Source organism: Camellia sinensis, chromosome 11, assembly GCF_055761805.1.
Source record: "Camellia sinensis isolate YWXY chromosome 11, ASM5576180v1, whole genome shotgun sequence".
NCBI lineage: Eukaryota > Viridiplantae > Streptophyta > Magnoliopsida > Ericales > Theaceae > Camellia > Camellia sinensis.
The window spans coordinates 33120123-33145824 of NC_138971.1; the positions used below are offsets into that span (position 1 = coordinate 33120123).

At 36.6% G+C, this 25702-nt stretch overlaps 1 protein-coding gene across 1 annotated transcript; it reads left to right on the top strand.

Moving 5' to 3' along the window:
• The first annotated feature begins 6388 nt into the window (after window positions 1–6388).
• Window positions 6389–25365, top strand: LOC114323408 (very-long-chain 3-oxoacyl-CoA reductase 1). Its single transcript, XM_082894921.1, has 2 exons — window positions 6389–6514; window positions 24940–25365. Exons 1-2 carry the CDS (start codon window positions 6389–6391, stop codon window positions 25363–25365), a joined length of 552 nt encoding a protein of 183 aa, XP_082751047.1.
• Window positions 25366–25702: the final 337 nt, after the last annotated feature.

Here is a 25702-nt window from a genome sequence, read left to right on the forward strand (position 1 = left end):
TTCCACTAGTTTCGTTCTGCCTTATTATTCTATGAATGATAGACCATGTGCATTGTGTTTTCAAAGGTGGGTGTTTAATGTGGTATTATTAGGATTGGGTGTTCAATTCTAAGAGTTGTTTTGTGAGGGTGGGTATTTCATTTTGATTTGCATCTATTATAGTAATTTTAATTGAGATTATAATTGTCATTAAAAAAGGGCACTCGATTGATAAATTCAAATTTGAATTGTTCTTCACCAAAGGTTTGGGCGCTCAAACACTTTGTCTAAAAGGACAAGTTCAAGAAAAATGTCAAAACTACCTATCATTATTTATTCAGATAATTTCACGCTATAGACACCCCATTTTTCACTGCCCATAAGACTTGGGCACCTCAGAACACTCAATGATGAAATGTTACGCTGTGCAATTATTCGAATCTTTAGCAAAAGAATTCAATTTTTAGCTTTTAATCCCAACCTTACACCCCATTTTGACCAAAAAAATTTTAGACCCTAAAATCTTTTTTTTAAAAATATTTTTCCAAATATTTCTATGATATTCTGAGGCTTGCATTTTGATTAAAATATTACACATTTCAGTAAACCGAGTAAAGACAGAGTGGAAATAAATGGAAGGGAGGTGAACTCTTTGAAAAATATTTAAAAACATCTTATTTATAAGTTTGGAGTTGAAGGAAATAGGAGGGGATGGAAGAAAACTAGTTGGAGAAAAGGTAGAGCATCAAACCGTTAAGAAAGAAATGAGCAACCTTCACTAAATTAGGCATATCTCTTTTTACACTTAGAGTTTAGATGTGAGGCCACACCAGTGGAAAGTAGACTTTTAGGGCTTTAATTTAGAATCAAGAATCACCTAAAACTGACTCCGAATGAGGGAAATGTACCCATTTGAAGTCAGGCTTAAAAGTAGTTTTTTTGGACTGGCATGCCACTTTTTGTGGCCGGCCATACAAGTCATTGGCCGGCCGTCCAAGTGTCCCGACAGGTAGATATTTACAGCCAGCTGTCCCCCCCTCCCATGTGCATGCCTTGCACAATTGTCTCTATATAGATGTTTCCGCTAGGAGAAGCTGTTTTTCTATAAATACAAGCACACCTCTTTGGATTTAGGTTAGAAAATTTTGCTAAGAGTCCAAAGCTTACCAAGCACTCTCCCTCTCTATCTTGCAATATATATACACTATACATACACTCCATAAACCAATATTTTAAGTCTTCTTGCTGAGATTATTGAGCTAAAATTTTAGCCCTTGAGAGTGCATACCTTGTGGTTTGTGAACAAAAGAGTCCTCTTCAAGAGGTATAACTTTTGCCATCTTTGCACTACTTCTTCCTTCTCTTTTGTTGTTGTTTTTGGATTGTTTTTGTAGGCTAAAACTTGTGATTTAAAAGCTACCAAGGGTAGAGGGGTTTAACCACCCTTCCATGAACCTTATTCCAAGCTTATATCCTTGTGTTTCCCACTTATTTCTCAACCTTTAGCTACTGATTTTCATAATTTTCAGAGGCTAAAACAGGTGATTTTAAGGTCCAAAAAGTATAGGGGAGGCTTGCTTACTAGTTTTGGTTCCATTCCATTTTGCTTACTTTTTTAGCTTTTTCTAAGTAATTTTCAACACTGTTTTTACTAATTGTGGGGCTGTGTTTAGAGTGTTTACTTAGTTTATGCTTTGAATATTATGCTTGTGTTGTTGTAAGTCCTCATAGGTTTGGTGGTTTAGGCTTTAGACACTAACCTATTTGAGTTGATAGCTTTTTATTCCATAATTTTCGTACATGTACTCACACTTGCAATAATCATCTTTGCAACCTTCCTCCTTTCTTGGTTTTCTTTGCTTAAGAGTTGCTTCAAACAATGGATGGTTGTTTAAGGCATGAGAAAGAGACCTTCCATGCTTAATAGTTTAATCTCTTCGGAGATTCATTACCAAGGCATTACATCTCTCTCATGCTAAAGACAACCTCTTGTTTGACACTTCTCTTCATTAGTGGACATAGCTATCACTTTGGACAAAAAAGACTAAAGAATGGAAAGGTAACAAAAAAGGCTAATGAAATGGAACTAAAAGTAGTGAAAGATAATAATATCAAGTCGGGTTCAATCGGGCGTTAATTGAATCTATTGTCTCTTGACTCATTGCGTACTCTGTAGTGACGTTCAATGTGTCAAGAAATGATGTCCACCACTTTCTTTGAGCGAACTCCATGATAAGAAAAGGGTATTGTTGGTCTTTTCTTTTTAGTTATTGATTTCTTGTCCTATCAGTTCATCGATCATCACGCAACAACCTTGCGACAATTGATGGTTCGTGAATCGAGTCTACTACTCCCTTGATCAGTTTCATGATAGGGAGAGGTAGGGAAGACAAACATTTCCTGGAAACACTCTGTTTTTGCTCTGTTTCCATTCTGTTGCAATAGGGCAGTACCAAATACCAATGGCCGGCCGGCCACCCGGCCGGCCACCTTTTGTTGAGCAGACGGTGGCGTTTTCCTTGCAAACAGAGTAGAAGCTGAGGCAAAAACAGAATCATTTTCTGACTACAAATAGAATCGAATCTGGCAGCAAAACAAATGAGTTTCCGGGGGAATATTCTCGGTTGCGCACTTGTGGCTCCTTGCCTCCCCATTTCATTAGTTTAGTACTTTAATACTAGTGTGTTGTAATTAATTAGTTAGCTTAATTCGAATTTGTAATAATTAGTTAATTAGGACATTCATTCGAACTCTTCCATGCGAGAGCAACACTTGTAATATTTGTATGTCTTCCAACCCTTATTTTTTCTCATTTTTATTTACTTGCTTATGATGACTGCATTCATATTTTGATTTCATATCATTACACTCCATTCTTGCATGCATCGAGTTCGATTCATCATTCTAAATAAATATTGTCATTTCTTACTTACTTGAATACGTGTGGTATCACATGTTTTGAGTTGAGCCATATGTCATGTTAAAAACCAAACCTTGTAGTTGCATTTTGTATATGTTGCATAAGTTACTTGCATAGTAGAGCATGCATTTTTCTAATGGTTTCATTTCTTTTGGCTTGCCTCGGTTGAGTACTAGGTGAGCGTTTCTTGCTTTAGTAGATTACATGTGTGTGGGTGTTTCCATATCAAGCATGTTTACCATGAGGCTAAGTACTTAGTTGATATACCTCTTGAATGTCGGTGGATGAATGATTTTTCGCTTAAGTTGGGATGATTTGATTAATGTACATATGAGCTCGCTTTTTCAAGTGGCACATATGCAAAACGCTTTTCAAAACAAACATGAAATCAAAGCGTTCCGAAGTAAGTGAAATAGTCTATACATGTGTAGTAAACGTTTAGAAATAATCAGAACAAGGGCATATACTGTATATAAGAATCACAGCATGATTAGTAGAGGCCGATCTTTGATTGGGTAACTGGGGTGCTCAATTCATGACTTTTTCCTCTAATACCTAAGTTACCAGGCCGAGACACTTTGGTTACGACAGACAAGTGGCCTTTGGCATGAGTCACGGGTTTCCTAAATTTCCTAAAAATATTTAGATGGCGACTCTGAAATCTGGCGATGTGGTCCATTTTTGGCATTTTGGATTAAAATTTGATTTTCTAAACATTTAGCGGATTTGAACTCATTTGTGTTCTTTCTGTTTCATATTGCACTTGTGAAACCAGATTCAGAACCATAGGAGTCCGAATTGTAGGGCTATCGTATCTGAGGAGACTAAATCCCTCCGAGGAATAACGAAAATCAAGCTACAGTTTTTGGCAACTCTGCTGGGGACTTAAAGAACTTGACTCAGACTTCATGATGTGACAATTTATTTATAGATATATGTTTTTTGCATTTGTATTTGCTTTGTTACTCGAAGTCACTGTGTTTTCCATCTGCTATTCCTGGACGACTTGCCGGAGGCTTGCCTAAAAAGCTTGCTAAAAGGCTGGCCGGTCGTGGGCTCTACCATCCCATGTTAGAAACACAACCCTCGGATCTAGATTACCTCCGTACCGCTTGATCCTCCTTTCATTTCTCGGTGTTAGGTGTGAGAAGTATATTCGGTAATCTTGCCAAGGTACGCTATTGACCAATTGGCCTACTGTATATAGTAAAGCCATAATGACTGTTCCAAACTAGGATAGGATGCTCACCCGTATGCAAGATTGTGTGAAACTACTTGCTTGAAGTAGTGAAACCCTAGATCACGCCAAAGCTAGGATAGGGTAACCCTACCCCCCTCATAGGGGTGTTTTGGCTCTCTTTACCTAATATGTGCTTTATAAAGAAACTGTACAGGAACACTTATATCAGTGGCACGGTTGATATCAGTTTATGGGACAAAATTCAGTAGGGAGTATAGTCATTCTATTGAAAATTTAGGCTGAGGTGATGTCTGCTTTCTCTTTTGCTAGGTAGTCCTGGAACCATAGCCTTAGAAGGCTCTGATATCCCTTGGGTACTTTGAACTCATGCTAATAGACTTTGTAAGGTCAAGGACTTAGTTCAAGGATAGCCGATGTTTGCTTCCCTTTCACCAGTTGCAAAGCGAAGAAAGGTCAAGCAGGGCTCACCAATTCCATTGTTTCAGCAATCACCCCTTTGATCACTTATACTCAGCTCACCCTAAGAACAATCACCTACTTCTGGAATGGCTCAGTATCCATCATCAGATCTGGAGAAATTACTAATTCGTCTATAGCAATCAGTTGACTCGCTCCAACATGACATAGCCCAGCAAACTAAGGCCACTAATAGGTTGCAACAACAACAACAGCAGCCGGCTACGGCTTCTACTTTACATATACCTAACATGGCTACTCCCATACCTGACACCATTGCCAATGCTACTACAGCTGAGGATCTACCGGTCGATGGTGTTCCGACCTTTCCCATCCAGGCATATCCAATTTCAGTTTAGATGTCTAGAGCTCTAGCTCACCAGCTTAAGGAATCTTTTGAGTTCAAGTTTGACCCAACCCTACTCAAAGTCAACAAACTTGAGAAACTGTTCAAGAAGGCACAGGGGGTTAACTCTATGTCGAATATAGAGGATGGGTATACTGAATCTGCTGATACTTTGCCAGAGCAGTTCAAGATCCTGTATATTGACTATTTCAATGGCTCTGGAGATCCAATGGTGCATTTGCGCCTTTTCTCTGATATTCTACGACCATTGGGTCTGACTAGACTTCAAAAGCTGTCGCTATTTGGCTGAACCATGTCTAGTATAGCTATCATCTAGTATGCAAAATGAAGGACTCTGTGAAACAGAATTGAAAGGAGTTGGCCAAATCTCTCATTGCCCAATATTCCTACAACACGTAGATCGAAACTTGTGATCTTGAGACAACGCATTAGCAACCGAATGAGGGGCTTTCAGAGTTTGTGACTAGATAGAGGGCAAAGACGACTATGATGGTAAATAGGCCTCTAGAGAAAGAGCAAGTCCGTATCATTGTTAGAAATCTACCTGAAAGGCTATTGCAGAAAATGATAGTCCTCCCATTATTTAACTTTAAGGATCTCCATGAAATTGGGATTCAAATCGAGGATGCCATCAGACAAGGGATCATTGTGAAAGGTAATGAGCCTATGAGGAAGAATGTTGTTCGCAGTTCCAATGCTACTACCTATGGTACCACAGCTATGAAATGCTCAGAAGTAAACACTGTCACCAGCCCCATCAAAAACCCTTTTGCTGATAATAACTTGAAACCAACCACTTCAACTTAGCCCCAAGCCTGAAATTTCCATCCTCTTTACATGGTTCTCTCTCAAGCTTTGAAAATGCTGCTAGAAAAAAGGCACCTAGAGCCCCTAGAACCCCGACTCCTCCCAAGTCCTCTTCTACCAAGACATGACCCTGCTAAATACTGTGCTTATCATCAACAGCACGGTCATGATACAAACTGTTGTATCTGCCATCGTCATAAGATTCAGGATCTTACTGGCGAAGAGATCATAGCTCCATCCAAAAGACCTCATGTCATCACTAACCCATTACCTCTACACCTCAACCTCATCTATATGCTGACATCCACCTACAACCCCAGCATATACATTACCCCAGCCCATTTACCCATGCATGAGGTGTGCATTCTAGAAAGCACGTACTTGTGTGTGATGGATGCAGTTGAATACCAATCATCTCAAACCCCATCAAATACACCGCAGACACCAATGATTGAACCCACTGCTTCTGAGCTATTAAGCATGATTGAAGATCTGCAGAGAACTATGGTAGATTTAGCCTTTGGGATCTTGCCTCCATCACCGCCCACATCACATGTTAGAAATTTTCACATCAAAAAGCTCCCCAATCTTGGGGCGAGCTACAATTGGAAAGAGCCAACCCGAATCTATCTCAAGTCTGGGTGATGACATGTCAACAATGAATGGACCTTGTCTCGATATAGTCATCCAATCCTTTGGCAAGGTTGAAGTAAATGGCAAGAACAAGGCCGGGGGAAGTATTGATCCTTATGCACATCTTCGGTGGGCTATTGAGACTTTGAAGGTTACACGGTTGAATTAACGACAAGTACTTGCAGTTGTTGCAAAGATTGTGGATGATACTTTTGTCGCTCCGGTCGGCGGCATTTCGAATCCGGGGATAAGCCATGAAAATGGATGTCGTACCAGAAACACCTCTTTTAACTCTAATCATACACCTGTAGGAGGTTTCTAAACCCAGTCAACACCTGCCGACCCCTTTGTCAATACTTCCAGGACTGGTAACCGCACCTTCGATCCCCTTTATATGACCTTGTCCAAAGCTCTCTAAATCCTCATAAGATAAGGCCATCTCAAACCTCTTGACCTGCGGCCTCTCCCTGATCGCCTTCCAGCCAGGCATGATGCTACCAAGTATTATGCCTTCCATCAACAACCCAACCATGACACTGATCATTGTTTTCGCCTTCGCTATGAAGTTTAAAATTTGATTGACAACAAGGTCATCACCTCACCAGGTCCGACAAAGTCTATCAGCGCTAGATCAGTGAACTTGGGGGATAATGTGACTTTGTGATTGAGGATAAATCACTTGCTGATGGTGCTCATTTTACTCCAAGCATAGTAGATGGCACGCATTGTTTTTAGCAATTTGAAAATATTGTTTATTTTGCTTTCTAAGCGGGGTGTTAAGTCAGTCTTGTTGTGTTAGAGTTTGGTGATTTCGGGGGTGTTAACTCGGATATCACTGTCATGTTTTTTTGTGTTTGCCTTTTTCACTCTTTCTTTTGAATCTATTTCTATCTTTGAGCCAGTTAAGCCAAAAGTTCTGAATGCAACAGCAGTAATTTTCACCTACCTCTTGGTGCCTTTAAATCATTGCATTGACCAAAATTTTTCAAAACTTTTTCTAAAACTGTGGAGAAAACAAAGAGGGTGGAATTCCTCGGGATTTGCAAAATTTGATCGACTGAGAGGAAGAGAGGCGTGCTAAGCCTTTAATGAATGAGATCATGTCTGTTAATGTGGGTACTGAGAAGGATCCTGTCTTGGCCCAGATTAGTTCTACATTGTCTTCAGAGAAGCACGAGTTACTAGTCGCTTTATTAAAAGATTTCAAAAATGTTTTTTTGCGTGGTCCTACGAAGACATGCCTAAACTTGATCTTGAAATTGTACGTCATAGGATCACTCTCAAGACCCGACCCCTCTGCTTCAAACCTTGAACCTTGATTCCTAATGTTCAGCGATCAACCACAATATGAGGTTTGCATGGCCGAATTGGAAGTAGCTCTTGAACTAGGGGCAATAGAGTCGGTGATGATCAAAGGAAGCTTGCATAGCTAGATTATAAGCAACCCTTGAACTAGGGGCAAAAAAAAACAAAAAGTCAGATGTACTTGAAGATTCAAAACTGGATCATTTCTCAAACAAATGGAGACCGGCAAGAAAGCCAAATCCCAGAATTGGAGAGAAGAAAATTTATTACTGAAGGACAATCAAGTTCCTATCAACAACACTAGGGGAAAATTCAAACCCAATTGGATGGGCCCTTACCTCATCAGAGACGATTTGGTCAAGAACAGCAGCCATTCTCATGGATTCAGGTGGCTTAGAGATCACAACCAATCAACATGAACAAGTTAAAATTCTCTATCCTTGAGAGGCTCGTTGGGCCGAAAATCCGAAAGGGTAACCTAGGAAAAAGTTAGAGAAAGAATAAAAAAAGAGAAAAAAAAATGCAAGATAAATGGAAAAAAGGGAAAGAAAGAAAAAAAGGAAAAATAGAGCTCGCAAGGTTGAAAATCCAGAAGAGCGGTTTTAGCAAAAGCTAGAGCGCAAAAAGAAGAGAGTTAATACTCGAGTGAACCTTAATCTAGGAACTATGTTAGGCTTGATTCCCATCTTTGGGATACGTAGGCAACTTCATCCTGAAGTTCGGCCCCAATCATTTTCAACTTGCTGGTCTCATCTATATTGATTGGCTTGTCTTTGTTTAACTAGGCTATACTATCCATGTCCAATTGGCTCATCTTTATTCAATTCGGTTGTCCTATTCCGATAAAAAGATTCAGCTACATGACACAATCAAGTTCGAAATTGAGGTTGTGCATCTCAAAAGTTAATTCCCCGTTGGTCAGGTAATGGCCATTTGCAAAAATAGTTTTGAGATTTTTTTGGTGAAGTATACTTTTTCTTGGAAATTATTTCATTTTTTTTAGGTCAAAATCGGACCATTTCTTGGACCCAAAAAATGGAAAATTTCCAATGCTCACAGCTTGACTTAAATGATTTCAAAACAGAAAGTTGAACAAGCATGCTAATCTAGACTCTTATGTTGGTCAAAATTATTTCAATAGAAAGCCAAAAAAAAAAAAAAAAGTGTGGTCAAAATGATGAACTCGGGCCACAGACAAGTCAGGTTTTCTGTCTTTTCCCCATTGCCAACGCACTCGCTCAGAAAGGCATAACTAAAGCTGGCCATAGGGGCCAAAATCTCTCTCATTCTCTAAGTAGCGAGGTATCAAGCCAAGCGCGAAGCACGAACTAGAAATAGAGCTGGATATTTGACCCCCTCATAGGGCCGGATACTTAACACCCCACAACTTCCAACTTATCCATCAACCACACCTGGGAAGGGATGAAAACTAAAAGAGATGTGCACTGAAAGAAAAAGCAAGAAAAAGGCTTTTTAGAGAAAATAAAGATTGAGTACCAAAGTGATGTGAGAGCCATAAATAAAAAAGAGTGGGAAACAATACCTAGAAAAGCAGGCTCTCCATGAACAGAGAGGTCTCCCACCAGTGAAAAGCATCCAAGTGTTGTGTTTATGGTTTTTGTTTGTTTTGAGTCTTGTTTTGAGTCGTTTTGATTTCGGTGAGTGTAAATAGATGTATTTAGGTTGTTTTTAATTTGTTTTTCCTTTGATTGAGTCGTGGTATACCGTGGTCAATCGTAGGCTCAATACCCAATTAAGAACTCATTCTCAGTTTCAATTTCAAAAATAAATCATTTTGTGCTTAGAGTGTTGTGCCATTCCCTACATGATGTGCAAAACAGAATTCTTTCTTTCATAAACTGTAGGGTCCAACCCCGATCAATAGAGAGAGCAACAAAACAAGGACCTATTTGAATTTACATAGGTTCTGGACTGCAAAGCAAAAGAGAAAAGGAAAAATTGGAGCATCTGAGTTTGTTTCAACTTCAGCAAATTTTGAGATGCATTCCACATGCATTTTCTCAAGTCTCGTCATTTCTCCAGAGTATGAGTGTACCTAGACCTCTAGCTCAAGTCGGCTTCAAGTCAGAATGGCAATCAAAAGTGCTCTCCCTGAGCACGATTCCCCACTAGAGGCGTCTTGGATGTGTTTGCAATGAGTTCCTAGGAGACCAACTGCGACGGTGGAAACTAGAGTTTGAATGGCAGTGCCTATAACACAAAGGTTCAGAATTTCTGAGACTAAAGTCTGGTTAAAGTACCCAGGGGTGTATCCTTTGCTTGAAACCTGTATGGCAGCCCCATAGGTTGAGGTAGCATGTATGCGCCTCAATTCTGGATACTAAATCAACTTAGTCTGTCACCCCGTTAGAGAATAGGGAAAGTTGTAAGTATGATTAGGGAGAAAAGTGGCATCCGTGGCTTCCACATGCAAATTTTACCTCTTGTCAGCATTTGAGGACCCTTGAACTATGAGTTGAAGGTAAGAGTTTGAAAAACACAAAAGGGACCTCCCCGTCATAGTAGAGCACTCGCCCCATGAGATACTTACAAAAGCGCTGCTTTATTTGTTCATTGCATTTCTTGAGCATCATCCGCTGCATCTATCGCACGATCATACCGTTCATTTGCATCTCTCGCACAGTCTCATCATACTTTTTGCATCTATCGCATCATTTTAGGACCTCTTCTCATGATTTCAACGTGGTTAGAGTGTTTCCTTTCTCACACGATTTCAGCATGTTTGGAATTCATCTCAGAGCATGCAAGAACGCGACCCTGACCGATTTTCTCTTCCTCTTCTCATGATTTCAGCGTGGTTAGAGTATCTCAAGGCACCCTGAGTGGTTTTTTTTATCTCAAGGCATAGAGGAACGCGACCCTAAGCGGTTTTCTCAAGACCACTTCTCACAATTTCAGTGTGGTTAGAGTGTTCTCGAGCACTTTTTTTTTTATCTCAGGGCGTGCAGGAATGCGACCCCGAGCTATAGGACCTCTTCTCAGGATTTCAGCGTGATTAGAGTGTTCCTTTCCTCACATGATTTCAACGTGTTTGGAATTTTTCCTTTTTCCTCTCACGATTTCAATGTGGTTGGAGTATGTTACCCTATCCATCTTATCAATTTTATCCACTACATCCATTGCATCATACTCTATCTTGTTGCATTAATCCTTTTCACAAAAATGCATTGAGGATCCTTATCATCCCATTGCATGATCATTACCCAGCAGATCATTCCTCACCTATATTATACCATCCAATCAATTGTACTCTTTCTGCAAAAAACATAGCTTTGCATATGTACACACCTATTCTGCAAGAATTTTGGTCTGAGGGTTTTGGCACCTTTTCTGTGTTAAACGTAGCTTGATTTTGCGTCTTCATTTCTTTATGATATTTGTGTAGAAGGCACTACTCGTGGTTTGATTATTTCGTTACATTGTATATCATTTGCATTATTTTGTTACATTGTGTATCATTTGCATCCTGCTCCTGAACTACACTGGTTTGATTCTTTGCAAAGGGATACGTAGACAACCCTTGGGTTCAACCAATTGCATCTGGATTTTGTTTGTATGCCCAAGTCTTACAGCCTTGTCAAAATAGGTAGTCTTCGGGCTTTGACATTCACTCACATCATTTTATAACTTCGAGCTCTGTCAAAGAGGGACAATTGTCGACACCCCATTTTTGACCGCCCATAAGACCTGGGCGCCTCAAGTTGTACACTCGATGATGAAATGTTACGCTATGCCATTGTTCGACTCTTCAGCAAAAGAATTCAATTTTGAGATTTTAATCCCAACCTCACACCCTATTTTGACCAAAACTATTTTAGACCTTAAAACCCTCTTTTTCAAAATACTTTTTCAAATATTTCTACGATGTTCAGAGGCTCGCATTTCGATTAAAATATTACACTTTTCAGTAAACTGAGTAAAGACAAAATGGAAATAAATGGAAGGGAGGTGAACTCTTTGAAAAATATTTTAAAACATCTTATTTATAGGTTTGAAGTTGAAGGAAATAGGAGGGGATGAAAGAAAACTAGTTGGGGAAAAGGTTGAGCATCAAACCGTTAAGAAGGAAATGAGTAGCCTTCAGTAAATTAGGAATATCTCTTTATACACTTAGAATTTTGATATGAGGCCACACCATTGGAAAGTAGACTTCTGGGGCTTCAATTTAGATTCGAGAATCACCTAAAATTGAGTCCGGATGAGAGAGATATGTTCGTTTGAAGTCGGACTTAAAAATAGTTTTTTTGGACTGATAGGCTACTTTTTGTGGCCAAAGTCATTGGCTGCCCGGCCGGTCAGGTGTCTCAGCAAGTAGATATTTACAACCAGCTATCCCTCCCTCTATGTGCATGCCTTGCACCAGCTGTCTCTATACAATGTTTTCTCCAGGAGAAGCAATTTTTCTATAAATACAAGCCCACCCCTCTTGATTTTAGGTTAGAAAATTTTGCTAAGAGTCCAAAGCATGCCAAACACTCTCCCTCTTTATCTTGGAATATACATACACTATACATATACTCCCTAAACCAATATTTTAAGTCTTCTTGCTGACATTATTGAGCTAAAATTTCAGCCATTGAGAGTGAATACCCTATGGTTTGTGAACAAAAAAGTAACTCCTTTTCAAAAGGTATAACTTTTTCCATCTTTGCACTACTTCTTCCTTTTCTTTTCTATCCATTTTTACACTATTTTTGGACTATTTTTGTTGGCTGAAACTTGTGATTTAAAAGCTACCAAGGGTGGAGGGGTTTAACCACCCTTCCATGAACCTTATTCCAAACTTATATCCTTGTGTTTCCCTCTTATTTCTCAACTTTTAGCTACTAATTTTTAGAGTTTTCAGAGGCTAAAACACGTGATTTTAAGGTCCAAAAAGTGGAGGGGTTAGCCACACCTCCTTAGGCTTGCTTACTAGTTTTGGTTCCATTCCATTTTACTTATTTTTTTAGCTTTTTCTAAGTAATTTTCAGCACTGTTTTTACTAATTGTGGGGTTGTTTTAGAGTGTTTACTTAGTATATGCTTTGAATATTATGCTTGTGTTGTTGTAAGTCCTCATAGGTTTGGTGGTTTAGGCTTTAGACACCAACTTATTTGAGTTTATCACTTTTTATTCAGTACTTTTTGTACATGTACTTACACTTGCAATAATCATCTCTGCAACCTTCCTCATTTCTTGGTTTTCTTTGCTTAAGAGTTGTTTCAAACAATGGATGGTTGTTTAAGGCATGAGAAAAAGACCTTCCATGCTCAATGATTTAATCTCTTCGAAGGTTCATTACCAAGGCATTACATCTCTCTCATGCTAAGGACAACCTCTTGTTTGACATTTCTCTTCATTAGTGGACATAGCTATCACTTTGGACAAAAATGACTGAAGAATGGAAAGTTAATAATAATAAAAAAAAGGCTAATAAAATGGAACTAAAAGTGGTGAAGATAATAATATGAAGTCGGGTTCAATTGGACGTTAATTGAACATATTGTGTCTAGACTCATTGCGTACTCTCTAATGACGTTCAATGTATCAAGAAACGATGTCCACCGCTTTCTTTGAGGTAACTCTATGGTAAGAAAATGGTGTTGTTGGTCTTTTCTTTTTGGTTATTGATTTCTTGTCCTATCGGTTCATCGATCATCAAGCAACAACCTTGCAACAATTGATGGTTTGTGAATCGAGTCTACTCCTCCTTTGATCAGTTTCATGATAGGGAGAGTCAGAGAGGACAAACGTCCCCTAGAAACACTCTGTTTTGCTCTGTTTCCATTATGTTGCAGCAGGGCAATACCAAAAACCAGTGGCTGGCTGGCCATCCTTTCATTTGGTCGGCCACTTTCCATGGCCGTTCGGCCGGCCACCTTTTGTTGAGCAGACAGTGTCATTTTTCTTGAAAAACAGAGCAAAAGCTGAGGCAAAAACATAATTATTTTCTAACTGCAAATAGAACCGAATTTGGCAGCAAAAGAGATAGGTTTTCGGGAAGATGTTCTCGGTTACGCGCTTGTGGCTCCTTGCCTTCTGCCCCATTAGTTTAGTAATTTAATACTAGTGTGTTGTAATTAATTAGTTAGCTTAATTCGGATTTATAATAATTACTTAATTAGGACATTCATTCGGACCCTCCCGTGTGAGGGCAACACTTGTAACATTTCTATGTCTTCTAACCCCCATTCTTTCTTCCTTTTATTTATTTGCTTATGATGGTTGCATTCATATTTTGATTTCATATCATTACACTCCATTTTTGCATGCATTGGGTTCAATTCATCATTCTAAACAAATATTGTCATTTCTTACTTACTTGAATACATGTGCTATCGTATGTTTTGAGTTGAGCCATATGTCATGTTAAAAATCGAACCTTGTAATTGCATTTTGCATGTATTGCATTAGTCACTTGCATAGTATAGCATGCATTTTTCGAATGGTTTCATTTCTTTTGGCTTGCCTCGGTTGAGTACTAGGTGAACATTTCTTGCTTTAGTATTTGCATGTGTGTTGGTGTTGCCATATCAAGTATGTTTACCATAAGGCTAAATGCTTAGTTGACATTTCTCTTGAATGCCGGTGGATGAAAGCTTTTTCGCGTAAGTTGGGATGATTTGATTAATATACATATGAGCTTGCTTTTGAAGTGACACATATTCAAGATGCTTTTCAAAACAAACATAAAATCAAAGCGTTCCAAAGTAAGTGAAATAGTTTATACGTGCATGCCTCACATAGTAAATGTTTAGAAATAAATAATTAGAACAAGAGCATATACTGTACATAAGAATCACATCATGATTAGTAGAGGCTGGTCTTTGATCGAGTGAGTGGGGTGTTCAATTCATGACCTTCCTCTCTGCATTGGGTGGCGAGAATGGGCGACAGTGTAGATGAATTGCCACAAGTCTTTCTAATTTAGGTCCTAATTCTACTCATTTTTTAGACCATAGAAATTGATAGAGAGAGAGACAATAGAGAGAGAGACAACTGTGCTTACATGTGAGTGTGAGAGAAAGAGAGCAGTGATGGATAGAATTGCTACAGATTCTGTCTTAAAGGAACTGAGGCAGCTAATAAACTTTAATTGCAAATGAGAGCCATCAAATCCAATCTCTTTACTATAATCGAAGATTCCTAGAAGCCATTCTCAAGGATATGGAGGAGAAGCAGCTGCATGAGTAGAACGGTGAAGCGAAAAACCTGGCAATGCAAATTACCTGTGTGGCTTACAAGACGGGAGAAATCATCGGCTCTTTTGCAACCAATGTTGTGAGGCAAAAGGACAGTAACAAGGGTAAGAAAATTGGCTTTGTCTTTGATTTTCGCTTAAACCTTAGTGCTATCATGGAACAAATTAAACCCATTGAAGTAAAAGTGATGTGGTTTTATGACGAGATATATCAGATCCAAGTCCTGCAAGCTCTCTGATGGAGTGCCATCAATAGAGAACAGAACCATGGTAGAATAAGAAATTACTGTGGGCCTTGATGGCGAAGCATTAACTGTAAAAGAGCAACTTGCTGGAGGGAAGAAGCAACTACGCCTTATATCAATTGTTGGGATGCTTGGATCCGGTAAGACAACTTTAGCCAAAAAAGTGTACAATGATCCTTATATCACACACTACTTCCATATTCGTACATGTACCTATGTTTCTCAAGTACCCAAAAAAAGAGAAATGTTGTTGAACATTTTATATTTTGTTAATCTCTTTACTAATGAAATTACAAACATGAGCAATGAAATGTTAGGCGAAAAGTTGTACAAGCACTTTAAGGAGAAGAGGTATCTCATTGTCATTGATGATATTTGGAATATTGGTGTCTGGGTCGATCTTAAAATGTATTTACCAAATGACAACATTGGAAGTAGAGTTATGTTTACTAGTTGTCACAGAGAGGTGGCCATGCATGCCTCACCTGATAGCCAATGTCATTGTATTCGTTTTCTAAATAAAGAAGAAAGTTGGGAATCATTTCAATAGAAGTCTTTCAAAAAGAAAGTTGCCCTGCAGACTAATTGAAATTGGGAAGCAAATAATGAAAAAATGTGAAGGGCTTCCACTTGCAATTGTTGTAATTGTAGGTCTTCTTGCAAAGAAAAAGAATACAGAAGAGTGTTGGAAACAAGTTTCCCAAAGTGTAAGCTTGTACATTGTTAGTGATCCAAACCAGTACTTGGACACACTAGCACTGAGTTACAATCACTTGCCTCGTCACTTGAAACCATGCTTCCCCTATTTATCAGCATTTCTAGAAGACCATGAAATCTCGGTGCAAAGACTAATTTGGTTATGGATAGTTGAGGGGTTTATACAAAAAAATTGAGCAGATAAGCTTGGAGGAAGTAGTGGAGGGTTACTTAATGGGTCTAACTCAGAGAAGTCTAGTAATTGTTGCTTGAAAAAAGTTTGATGGTCGAATTAAAGCATGTCGTATGCATAATCTTTTGGATGATTTATGCTTGGAGAAAGCTAGGGAAATAAATTTTCTACATTGGATTCACAATTATAAAGATGCTTATCCTTATTCTTCAAGTAACTACAAAACAAATAACCATTGTTGCCTGTACATCCATTCTGACTTCTTAGAACAATTTGATCATGTTGCTTTGAATCTTATTTCCTAGTAGTTGTTCAATCATTCTTGTGCTTCAACAATGATTCAGTAGAAAAAAATTTGATTATTTGAACTATACATTTGATGATGTGTCCTCGTTTATTTGTCGGACCTTCAAACTTCTTAGAGTGTTGCACTTTTGGTACAAGAGTACCTTCTTTTCAACCAAAATAACACAACTTCTTAATCTGAGGTATTTGGCAATTATTTTGGATGGTTACTAGAAATTACCTCCATCAATATCCAATCTCTCAAACCTAGAAATAGTAATCACTTTAATAACTATTGAATAGTAATCATTCAACTGCAAATCCAACGAACTATATGTAATTAAAGGGTTGCTATCTATATATCTTGTTTATAGATTTTTTTTTTTTTTTTTTTTTTTATCATTGCACAACCACAATGACTATAGATGTATGCTTTAGTTTTGGAATGAACCACCTTTCATTCTATGTTTTTGTGTGTACGTGTGATTAACAGTTTTTATTTTGTTCTTTCTTATTTTCATATCACACCAATCCTGATTAAGTATTCCGCATAATAAACAAATGGCCAAAAATCTTAATCAGCAAAGTGAAAACACTCTAGACTAACCTTTGAGCTAGTGCATTGAAACATCTAATAATATCATGTCCTTTGTGCTGCTTTTATTTTTATTTTTTTCATGTTCCGTTTTTGTTTTTTGTTTTTTGAGATTTAACATGGGAAGAGTAATGAGGATTGCAACTTCATGGTGAATTTTATTTTTTCTGAAGTTGAATTTTATTGTTTTGGTAGTACATATATTCATTTAGATAACATTATCCTTTGGCTAAAAATGTGAAACCACCTTGATATGTTTCAGGATGAAAATTGTCATGCTTTGGCTTCTCTCTCCTATTCTAAACCAAACAAAAATGGAGTATTCAAAAGTGCTAGAAATTGTTAGTTAAGTGTGCTTATATGTAATATAACTGGCTGTAAGTGCTTTTCTGTTGTTTAATTGTTTGTGAGGAAATTATTGGAGTATTATTCCATGACTTGTTTATATTCAATTTCAATAGGAGTATAGATTGTAATAAAACTGTTTGTGAGTGCTTGTTTACAATATATATATATACATAATTTATATCGAGAATAATGTGATTCGATATGAACATTTCATTGTTGGAGTATTACTTTGTTGCTTTTTCTAAGTCATAATGGCTATACAGACCCGTTGTTAATTAAATAAATTAGGACAAATTATACCAGTGGTTCCTTTTTTCTTTATCCTTTTGTTGTTTTGATTCTTCTAATTTCAATTGACTCAATTTTAACTCTAAATTTATAATTTAGTTTCAATTTGCTCCAATTGATTATAATTTATATATTATATTTATATATATATATATATATATGGATGTAAGAAAAACTGGAAAAAAAAACCGACCAAACCGATTGAATCGGACCAAACCAGCTATATTTGGTCTGTTTTTTTAACAAGAATCAGTCTATGCAGTTTTTAAATTTGATTTTTTTTTAGTTCTTGTTCGGTATCGATTCAAGCACCTTGTGCACCGAACTACACCGAAACCGACCGCTTCAATATATATTGTATTTATAATATATATATATATATAATTTAATAATATAATGATATTAATAAGTATAATAAATTAATAACCTTAATTAATTAACCTTATAACCTAAGTTTGTAAACTCTTATCATATAAAATCTTAACTCTAACTCATTATTCTTGAAACCTTAGTATTTTTCAACCTTTTTTTTGCTTTTATTTTTGTTAATGTAGGAATTGAAAAGTATTTATCAAATGGATGGATTGGATATCTTTGAAACGGTGGACAATAACTAATTTAATATTTTTTTATAGATTAGTAATTATATTTAAAAGTAGCTCAAGTTTGAAAAATTCTTGACCGATGAAACCGCATCAAACCGAATTGTTTCAATTGGTTCGGTTCGATGCGGTTTGATGGGAGAAGCAGTATGTATCGGTTCAAAATAATAAAACTGACATTATCGGTTTGTTGCAATTTTTTACCTAGATACCAACCGTACCGAACCGATTACATGCCTAATATATATAGAAAATACACACATAAGCGTCACATGTCATACTTTTATAGATAAAATTGTAAACTCATTCAATTTAGTGAGTTAATCTCAACAAATTCAGTGACCAAATTCTTTCAAAAGTAGTAATCAACATTATCAATTAGATTAAATTAACACAAAATTTAAAATCAAGTGTCAAAATTGAAATAATTGAAATAATAGAGAGCAAAATGACACAACGTGCAAGTTACAGGGACTAACGATGTAATGTATCTAATAAATTAATATTCTATGAGTAAAATTTCTGCCACCCACCAAAAATCAAAAAGCATTTGATACAACAATTAAATAAAGTCAAAGGAAAAATGTTTTCGGTATAACTAATTTAGGTGGCGAACAATTTTTCTTCTAAAAGATGAAAACATCTTTTGTTGATCTTTTCAACAAAAATCATATCAATATTATCATAATATCACTGCCACCTCACAACCTTTACCACTACCAACAACGGTTAACTGTATAAGAAATATATGTTAATTGTATTTTTCTTAAAGATTCAACTTGCCAAAAACAATACTAACCAATAATGTTCCAGTTAGTGCCACCAACGCTAATAGTAGGGCTGAAAACGAGGCAAGTCTAACCACATAATAGGTTGTTTAAAGTTAATTTGATAATTTATTCGTGTTTTATCTGTTTATTTTTTATTTGTTCAAACAACAGATCATCATCGAAGAAAACTTTCACTTTCAAATTCAGATCTGGTTAACTGCTCATTAAAGACCTCCATTGAAGACTTGGTATCTTTGTAGGCAAAAAGAAAAAAGAAAAAAGAAAAAAAATCATAGAGAGCCACTGGTCTGAAACCCAACATTGGATCCAAATTTGTTTGTATGTATGTATGTTGTGGATTTCTGTTTGGATCCAAATTTGATTTAATTCCCCAAAAAACAAAAAAGTCCAACTTCTTTTAATTGAGCAACATGTCCAGAACAAACAAAATTCAAAGATTTACGTCCATCACATTTATTTTCCAACACTATTTCAGCAAACAAACACGGTAGAAAAAAATTGGAAATCAATGATTAATACTAGATCTCAAACCCACCACTCCATCTATGCTGTTTTCCCTTTCTTTTTCTCTAGAAAACCCCATGGTCACGTTTATTTGGCAGATTAGGTTGGATGGGATCATTAGTAAGAGGATAGTTAGTGAAGAGATTACTAATGTGGGGGTTGTTAGTGAGAGGATTAAGTAAAAGTGTGTTTGTTTTGATGATAGTATGGGGGATGGTTAGTGATGAAATTGTTAAATTATTTTTATATAAAATACATACATAAGTTATTTTTATATAAAAAAAAAACTAAAACAAATATTAAAACAAAGAGATGCACTTGGTAAAAAAATTTTTTTATATAAAATAGACTCAATCCCCTCACTATTTTTTTAATCCCACCAAAAACCCTGCTAAGCTAATCCCCCTACTGAAGAGGGTTACTACGTCCCTTGGACAATCAATCCGTCCTTCCATTTCACTACTAACACATGCTGTGGATAGGACCCACAGCCATGACAGTCCAATCTAGCCACTCAAGCCGCGAAACAAACATGGCCTATAATTTTCTCTTTCTCTCTTTATGTATCTTTATATACACACGCACATGGTTAGTCTGGACATTTTTCACTTCTCTCTCTTTCTCTCTTTGTAGCACAATTGGAGGCAGCCATGGAAGACCTTCCATTGTAGAAGATACTGCCAGGGACAACGAGGACACCACCCACGAGTAAGGAAATCCCTAGGAAGAAAGTGGTGGTGCAACGGCGGTAGATCTAATCGTGAATTGTAGATCTGATCACGCTGTTAAAACTAAAAAGAAGCGATAGAATTAGTGAAATCAAACAGAGAAATACTATGAGGAGGGATGAGATCCGACCTTGGATCAGTGAAATTGAGGAAGTAAATAGATCTAAGAAGATTAATGGAGATTGGGGACGGTGATGCTATCGGTGAGGGAGTGAGACGATGATAAGATCGCTGCTGACGACGGAGTAAAAGATGGTGAGGACCTCCAATCGTGGCTTTGGACTGAGAGAGAGAGAGAGAGAGAGAGAGAGAGAGATTTGAGGAGAGAAGAGGGAGAAAATCCAGAGATAAAATGCATGAGAGGAAATAGAGGGTAGTTTGGTCATTCTGTAATAGCTTGTCCTTATGAACAAGCTAATTCAGCACCTGGACCTCTCACCAAACAAAATTCAAAATTGGATTTTTGGCTCGAGCATCCTTAAAAAATTACCAAACAGCCAGAGTCCTTAGAAAAAAGGTAGGGGCTATTAGCACCACCCGTCAAAAATACATGTTGTGAATTACTACCTCAAACATGAAAAATGAAAATTTAAAAATAATATTTTTTTATATTAAAATTTTAATTTTTTTTTTCATAAAGTAAAAATAATTAACTCCGCCAGGGTTGTTTAACAATTTCGCCGGTCCCAAGCTCAGGTAAATGAGGCGGGTTGTGTGTTAGGTAGCTGATAGTCAACACATGAAAAAGCCTCTCGGATCCCTGATGACAATGAATCCTACTTTGAATCGATTGAATACTAGGTCGTTCCTCTCAAGTGACGCATTGCACCTACCTCCAGGTGTTTCGAAAAGTGAACAAGGTGCACTGCATTTTCTGGACGAGCATAGGTAAAGAAGCTAGTCCAAGACTATAGGTTTAGAGTAGCCACATGGAATATAGGAACTTTAATTGGTAAGACTATAGAATTGGTAGATGTTATGATTAGGAGGAGAGTTAGTATAGCATGCATTTAAGAAGCTAAGTGGACGGGTGAGAAAGCTAGTGAAATTGAGGATACCGGGTTTAAACTGTATGATAGTGGCAAGATTAGACATTGGAATGGGATAGGAATAATAGTTGCCAAGGGTCTTGTGGAAAATGTAGTGGTGATCATTAAGAAAGGGGATAGGATTATGTTAGTTAAATTAGTTATTGGAGAGAATATAGTGAACATTATTAGTGCTTACGCTTCCCAAGTAGGATTAGATGATTAGACTAAGAGGGATTTTTTGGAGCAAATGGATGAGATTTTACAAGAGATACCCGTAGGAGGGAACCTAGTTATAGGTGGAGATTTCAACGACCATGTAGAAGTAGATAAACTAGGCTATGAGAGGGTGCATAGTGGATATGATTTTGGTGATAAAAATGAGGCTGGAGAGAGTATTTTAGTCTTTGCCTTGGCTTTTGACCTGGTGGTGGCCAATACTGTGTATAAGAAGAGAGATGAGCACTTGATAACTTTTAAGAGTGGGTCAGTTAAGAGCCAAATAAATTACTTTTTAGTGAGAAAAGTGGACTGTTTAAAATGCAATGACTGTAAGGTAATTCCTAGAGAGAGCCTGACATCTCAACATAGGATTTTGGTACTAGATTTATGTTTTAAAGGGCAATACCAAGCTAGAAAGGATAGTGGGTGTCGTAGGACGAGATGATAGGACCTAAAAGGAGATAAAATAGAAATATTTAAGAATAGAATGAATAAGGAAGGTACTTGGAACTTGGAAGACGATGCTAACATTATGTGGAACTCAATGGCCAATTGTATAAGGAGAATCGCAAGGGAAGTTCTTAGAGAGTTGAAAGGAAAGGAACCCAACTCTAGGGAAACTTGGTGGTGGAGGAAAAAAGGTTCAAGCGGTGGTTAAGGCAAAAAAAGAGTGCTTTAAAAAGTGACAGAATGATAGAACTGAGGAAAACTTTAAGAGCTATAAATTGGCTAATAAGGAGGTTAAGAAAGTAGTGAAAGAGGCTAAGTTGAAAGCTTAGTAAGGAGGGAGAGAAGAGTGTTTACAAACTTGCTAAGATTAGGGAGAGAACAAGAGATTTTAATCAAGTCAAGTGCATCAAGAGTGAGGATTCTAAGGTATTGGTGAAGGATGAAGAGATTAAGAAGACGTGGAAGAACTACTTTGAGAAACTGTTAAATGAGGAACATGGAGGTACGTTAATAAGGGAGGAAAAGCTAGTAATAAGGAAAACCAAGACTAAAGGTTCTTTTGTAGGATTAGAAACTTTGAAGTGGGGATTGCACTTAAGAAGATGAAATCAAATAAGGTAGACCTAATGATATCCCTATTGAAGCTTGGAAGTATTTGGGTAAGAAGGGGATTGCTTGGTTGACTAGGTTGTTTAGTAAGATTTTGTTGACTAGGAATATGCCAGATGAGTAGAGGAAGAGTATTTAGTGCCAATCTATAAGAATAAAGGAGGTGTCCAGAACTAAAACAACTATAGAGGAATCAAGCTAATGTATCATACAATGAAAGTGTGGAAGAGGGTGATGGAACGTTAATTGCGAGATATAACAGATGTATCAGAGAATCAATTTGGATTTATGCCTAGTAGGTCAACAATGTAAGTGATCTATCTTTTCAAGAGAGTAATAGAAAAGTATAAAGAAAAGAAAAGAGACATTCATATGATGTTTATCGATCTTAAGAAAGTATATAATAGAGTGTCTCGGGATATAATCTAGTGGATGTTAGAGAAGAAAGGAATGACAAAATGTTACATTGATGTGATTAGGGATATGTATAAATGGGTGGTGACCACTATTAGATCGTCTGCTGGAGTGACAATTGAATTTCCAATTACTATAGGGTTACACCAAAGATCTACCTTAAGTCCTTATTTTTTTACTTTAGCTATGGATGAGTTGACTAGAAATATTCAGGATAATGTGTCATGGTATATGCTTTTTGCAGATGATATCGTGTTAGTGGATGAGACTAGAGAAGGAGTTAACACGAAGTTGGAGATTTAGAAAAAAGCACTTGAATCTAAAGGATTTTGGATAAGTAGAAGTAAGGTAGAATAGATGGAGTGTAAATTTAGTAACAGTAACAATGAAAGTAGAGGAGAAGTAAAGATTGAGAACCAAGAACTATCTAAGAGTGAATATTTTGTTATTTATGGTCGATTATCACAACGGCGGGGGAAGATTGATGCGGATGTAGTCCATAGAATTAAAGCGGGGTGGCTTAAGTGGAGAAATACATCTGGGGTACTGTGCGATAGACGTGTACCTACTAGACAAAAATGAAAGTTCTATAGAACGACTATTAGAGCATTGATGTTTGTATGAGACGCAGAGTTGGGTAACCAAGAAACAACATGTAGATAAGATGAGTGCTGCTGAGATGAGGATGCTAAGATGGATGTATGGCAAAACTAGAAAAGACAGAATTAGGAATGAGTATATTTGAGAATGGGTAGGAGTAGTACCGATAAAAAATAACTTAAGAGAGAATAGATTGAGATAGTTTGATCAGATTCAATGGAGATCAACAGAGGCAGTAATGAAGAGATGCGATACAATGACAATAGATGGAAGTATTAGAGGACGAGGTAGACATAAATTGACATTAGCTAGCATAATAAATAGAGATATGAATCTACTTAATTTGACTAACAATATGGCCTTTGATAGAGCCACGTGGAGAAGAATGATTCATGTAGCCGACTCCATTTGATGGGACTTAAAACTTGATTTGGTTTGATAAAGTAAAAATAATTACCAAGATTTTTTATTTAGTGAAAAAAATTTTAAAAATCGATATGAGAAAATTCTTGTTTTCTATGTTGAACAAATAATTTGAAATGAAATGAATATTATACAAATTGCACCAAAAATTATAAGCGCAATTATAGGCATTGGTTATTAATTTAGGAATTGTGTTCTTTTCCATTGCATTTTTATAATGGAAATGTTCTATTATATCATCTAATGGTAAATATAATGATCTTTTTTAATTTCAAATAATTATAAATTTTTATTTTTATTTCATAGCCATTAAATTTGTAATAATTTTTTTTCATTACATACATGAAATAGATAGGATCAAAATACTTAATTTAGTATGTTGATGTGATGTAAACAAAAATTATATGAAATAAAATAAAATAAAAAAATCAGAGGACATTGATAGTGCTTAAAAAAAAAAAATTGTATGTCCCAGTGGTTTGCAACAAAAAAAGTCAATCATGTGGCCAGTCAAAGTTAGGCGTATGATACAGGTTGGTGCCTTAAACAAATTTATAGGAATAGTTTAAATTCTCTTTTGGTCATCTTAAAAAAAATTTAAATTCTCTTAAGAAAAATTAATTTTTTTTTTTTTTACTGTTTGGACATTATAACAAAATAAATTTTAAGTTTTTTTTCTTCTAATTTTTATTTATTTTTAATCTAAATCATAGTAAAACTATCAGAACAATATATTTTATTCATTAAATTTTATAAAAATATATATTTTAGATGTTTTCTATACACTTATATTGAATTTAATGAGTAAAATATATTTTTTTCAATGATTTTACTTAATAAAAATAAGTATATATATATTTGTCATTTCCTAATTCTCTTTCTCTACATGATATAGTTTAAAAATGGGAAAATCGGTCTAAGGTCCCAATTGAACTTTTGGTAATGGATTAGATCCACAATATGTTCTTTTGTAGTCTAAGGTCCCTTACCCCCGTGCCCTTATATTACACCTGCACTCTCATGGCCAGAGAGGATAACCAAGTCAGGAACATAAAGGTCTGAATTTGATTCTCGTTGGTCGAAACCCCGAGAAACTCAAGGAGGTTTCGGAGTCGATCGGAGCCAAATTCGGGAAAACCCAGATCAAGACTGTGGTTGTTGATTTCTCTGGAGATTTGAACGAAGGGGTTAATCGGATACGTGAAACCATTGAAGGTCTGGATGTTGGAGTTCTGATCAATAATGTTGGAGTTTCGTATCCTTATGCGAGGTTTTTCCATGAGGTGGACGAGCAATTGTTGGCTAATTTGATTAAAATCAATGTTGAAGGGACTACCAAGGTTACACAAGCGGTTTTGCCTGGGATGATTAAGAGGAAGAGAGATGCGATTGTTAATATTGGTTCTGGTGCTGCCATTGTTATCCCTTCTGATCCACTTTATGCTGTATACCTCGCTTCTCTGTGCCTTTGACAAATCTGCTTTAGTCTTGGCTTCATATGCTTCCATCTGTGCTTGGAGGGACCTAATGGGAACATTGTTCAATAGAGAAACACTTTTGATTGAAAAATTCAACTGGAAAAAAGTGAAGAACAGATTTGGGTAAGTTGCAGAATTTTTTCCAGATATTACAAACCAGAGAAATTCTCAATTGTTATTTTTAATAAACCAGAGAAATTCTCAATTGATATTTCAATAACAAACCAGAGAAATTCTCAGATTTTTCCAGAATTTCTCTGGTTCTGGTAAGTTGCCATTGTTATCCCTTCTAATGTTGCTTACATATTACAATGTTGAATTTTTCCAGTTG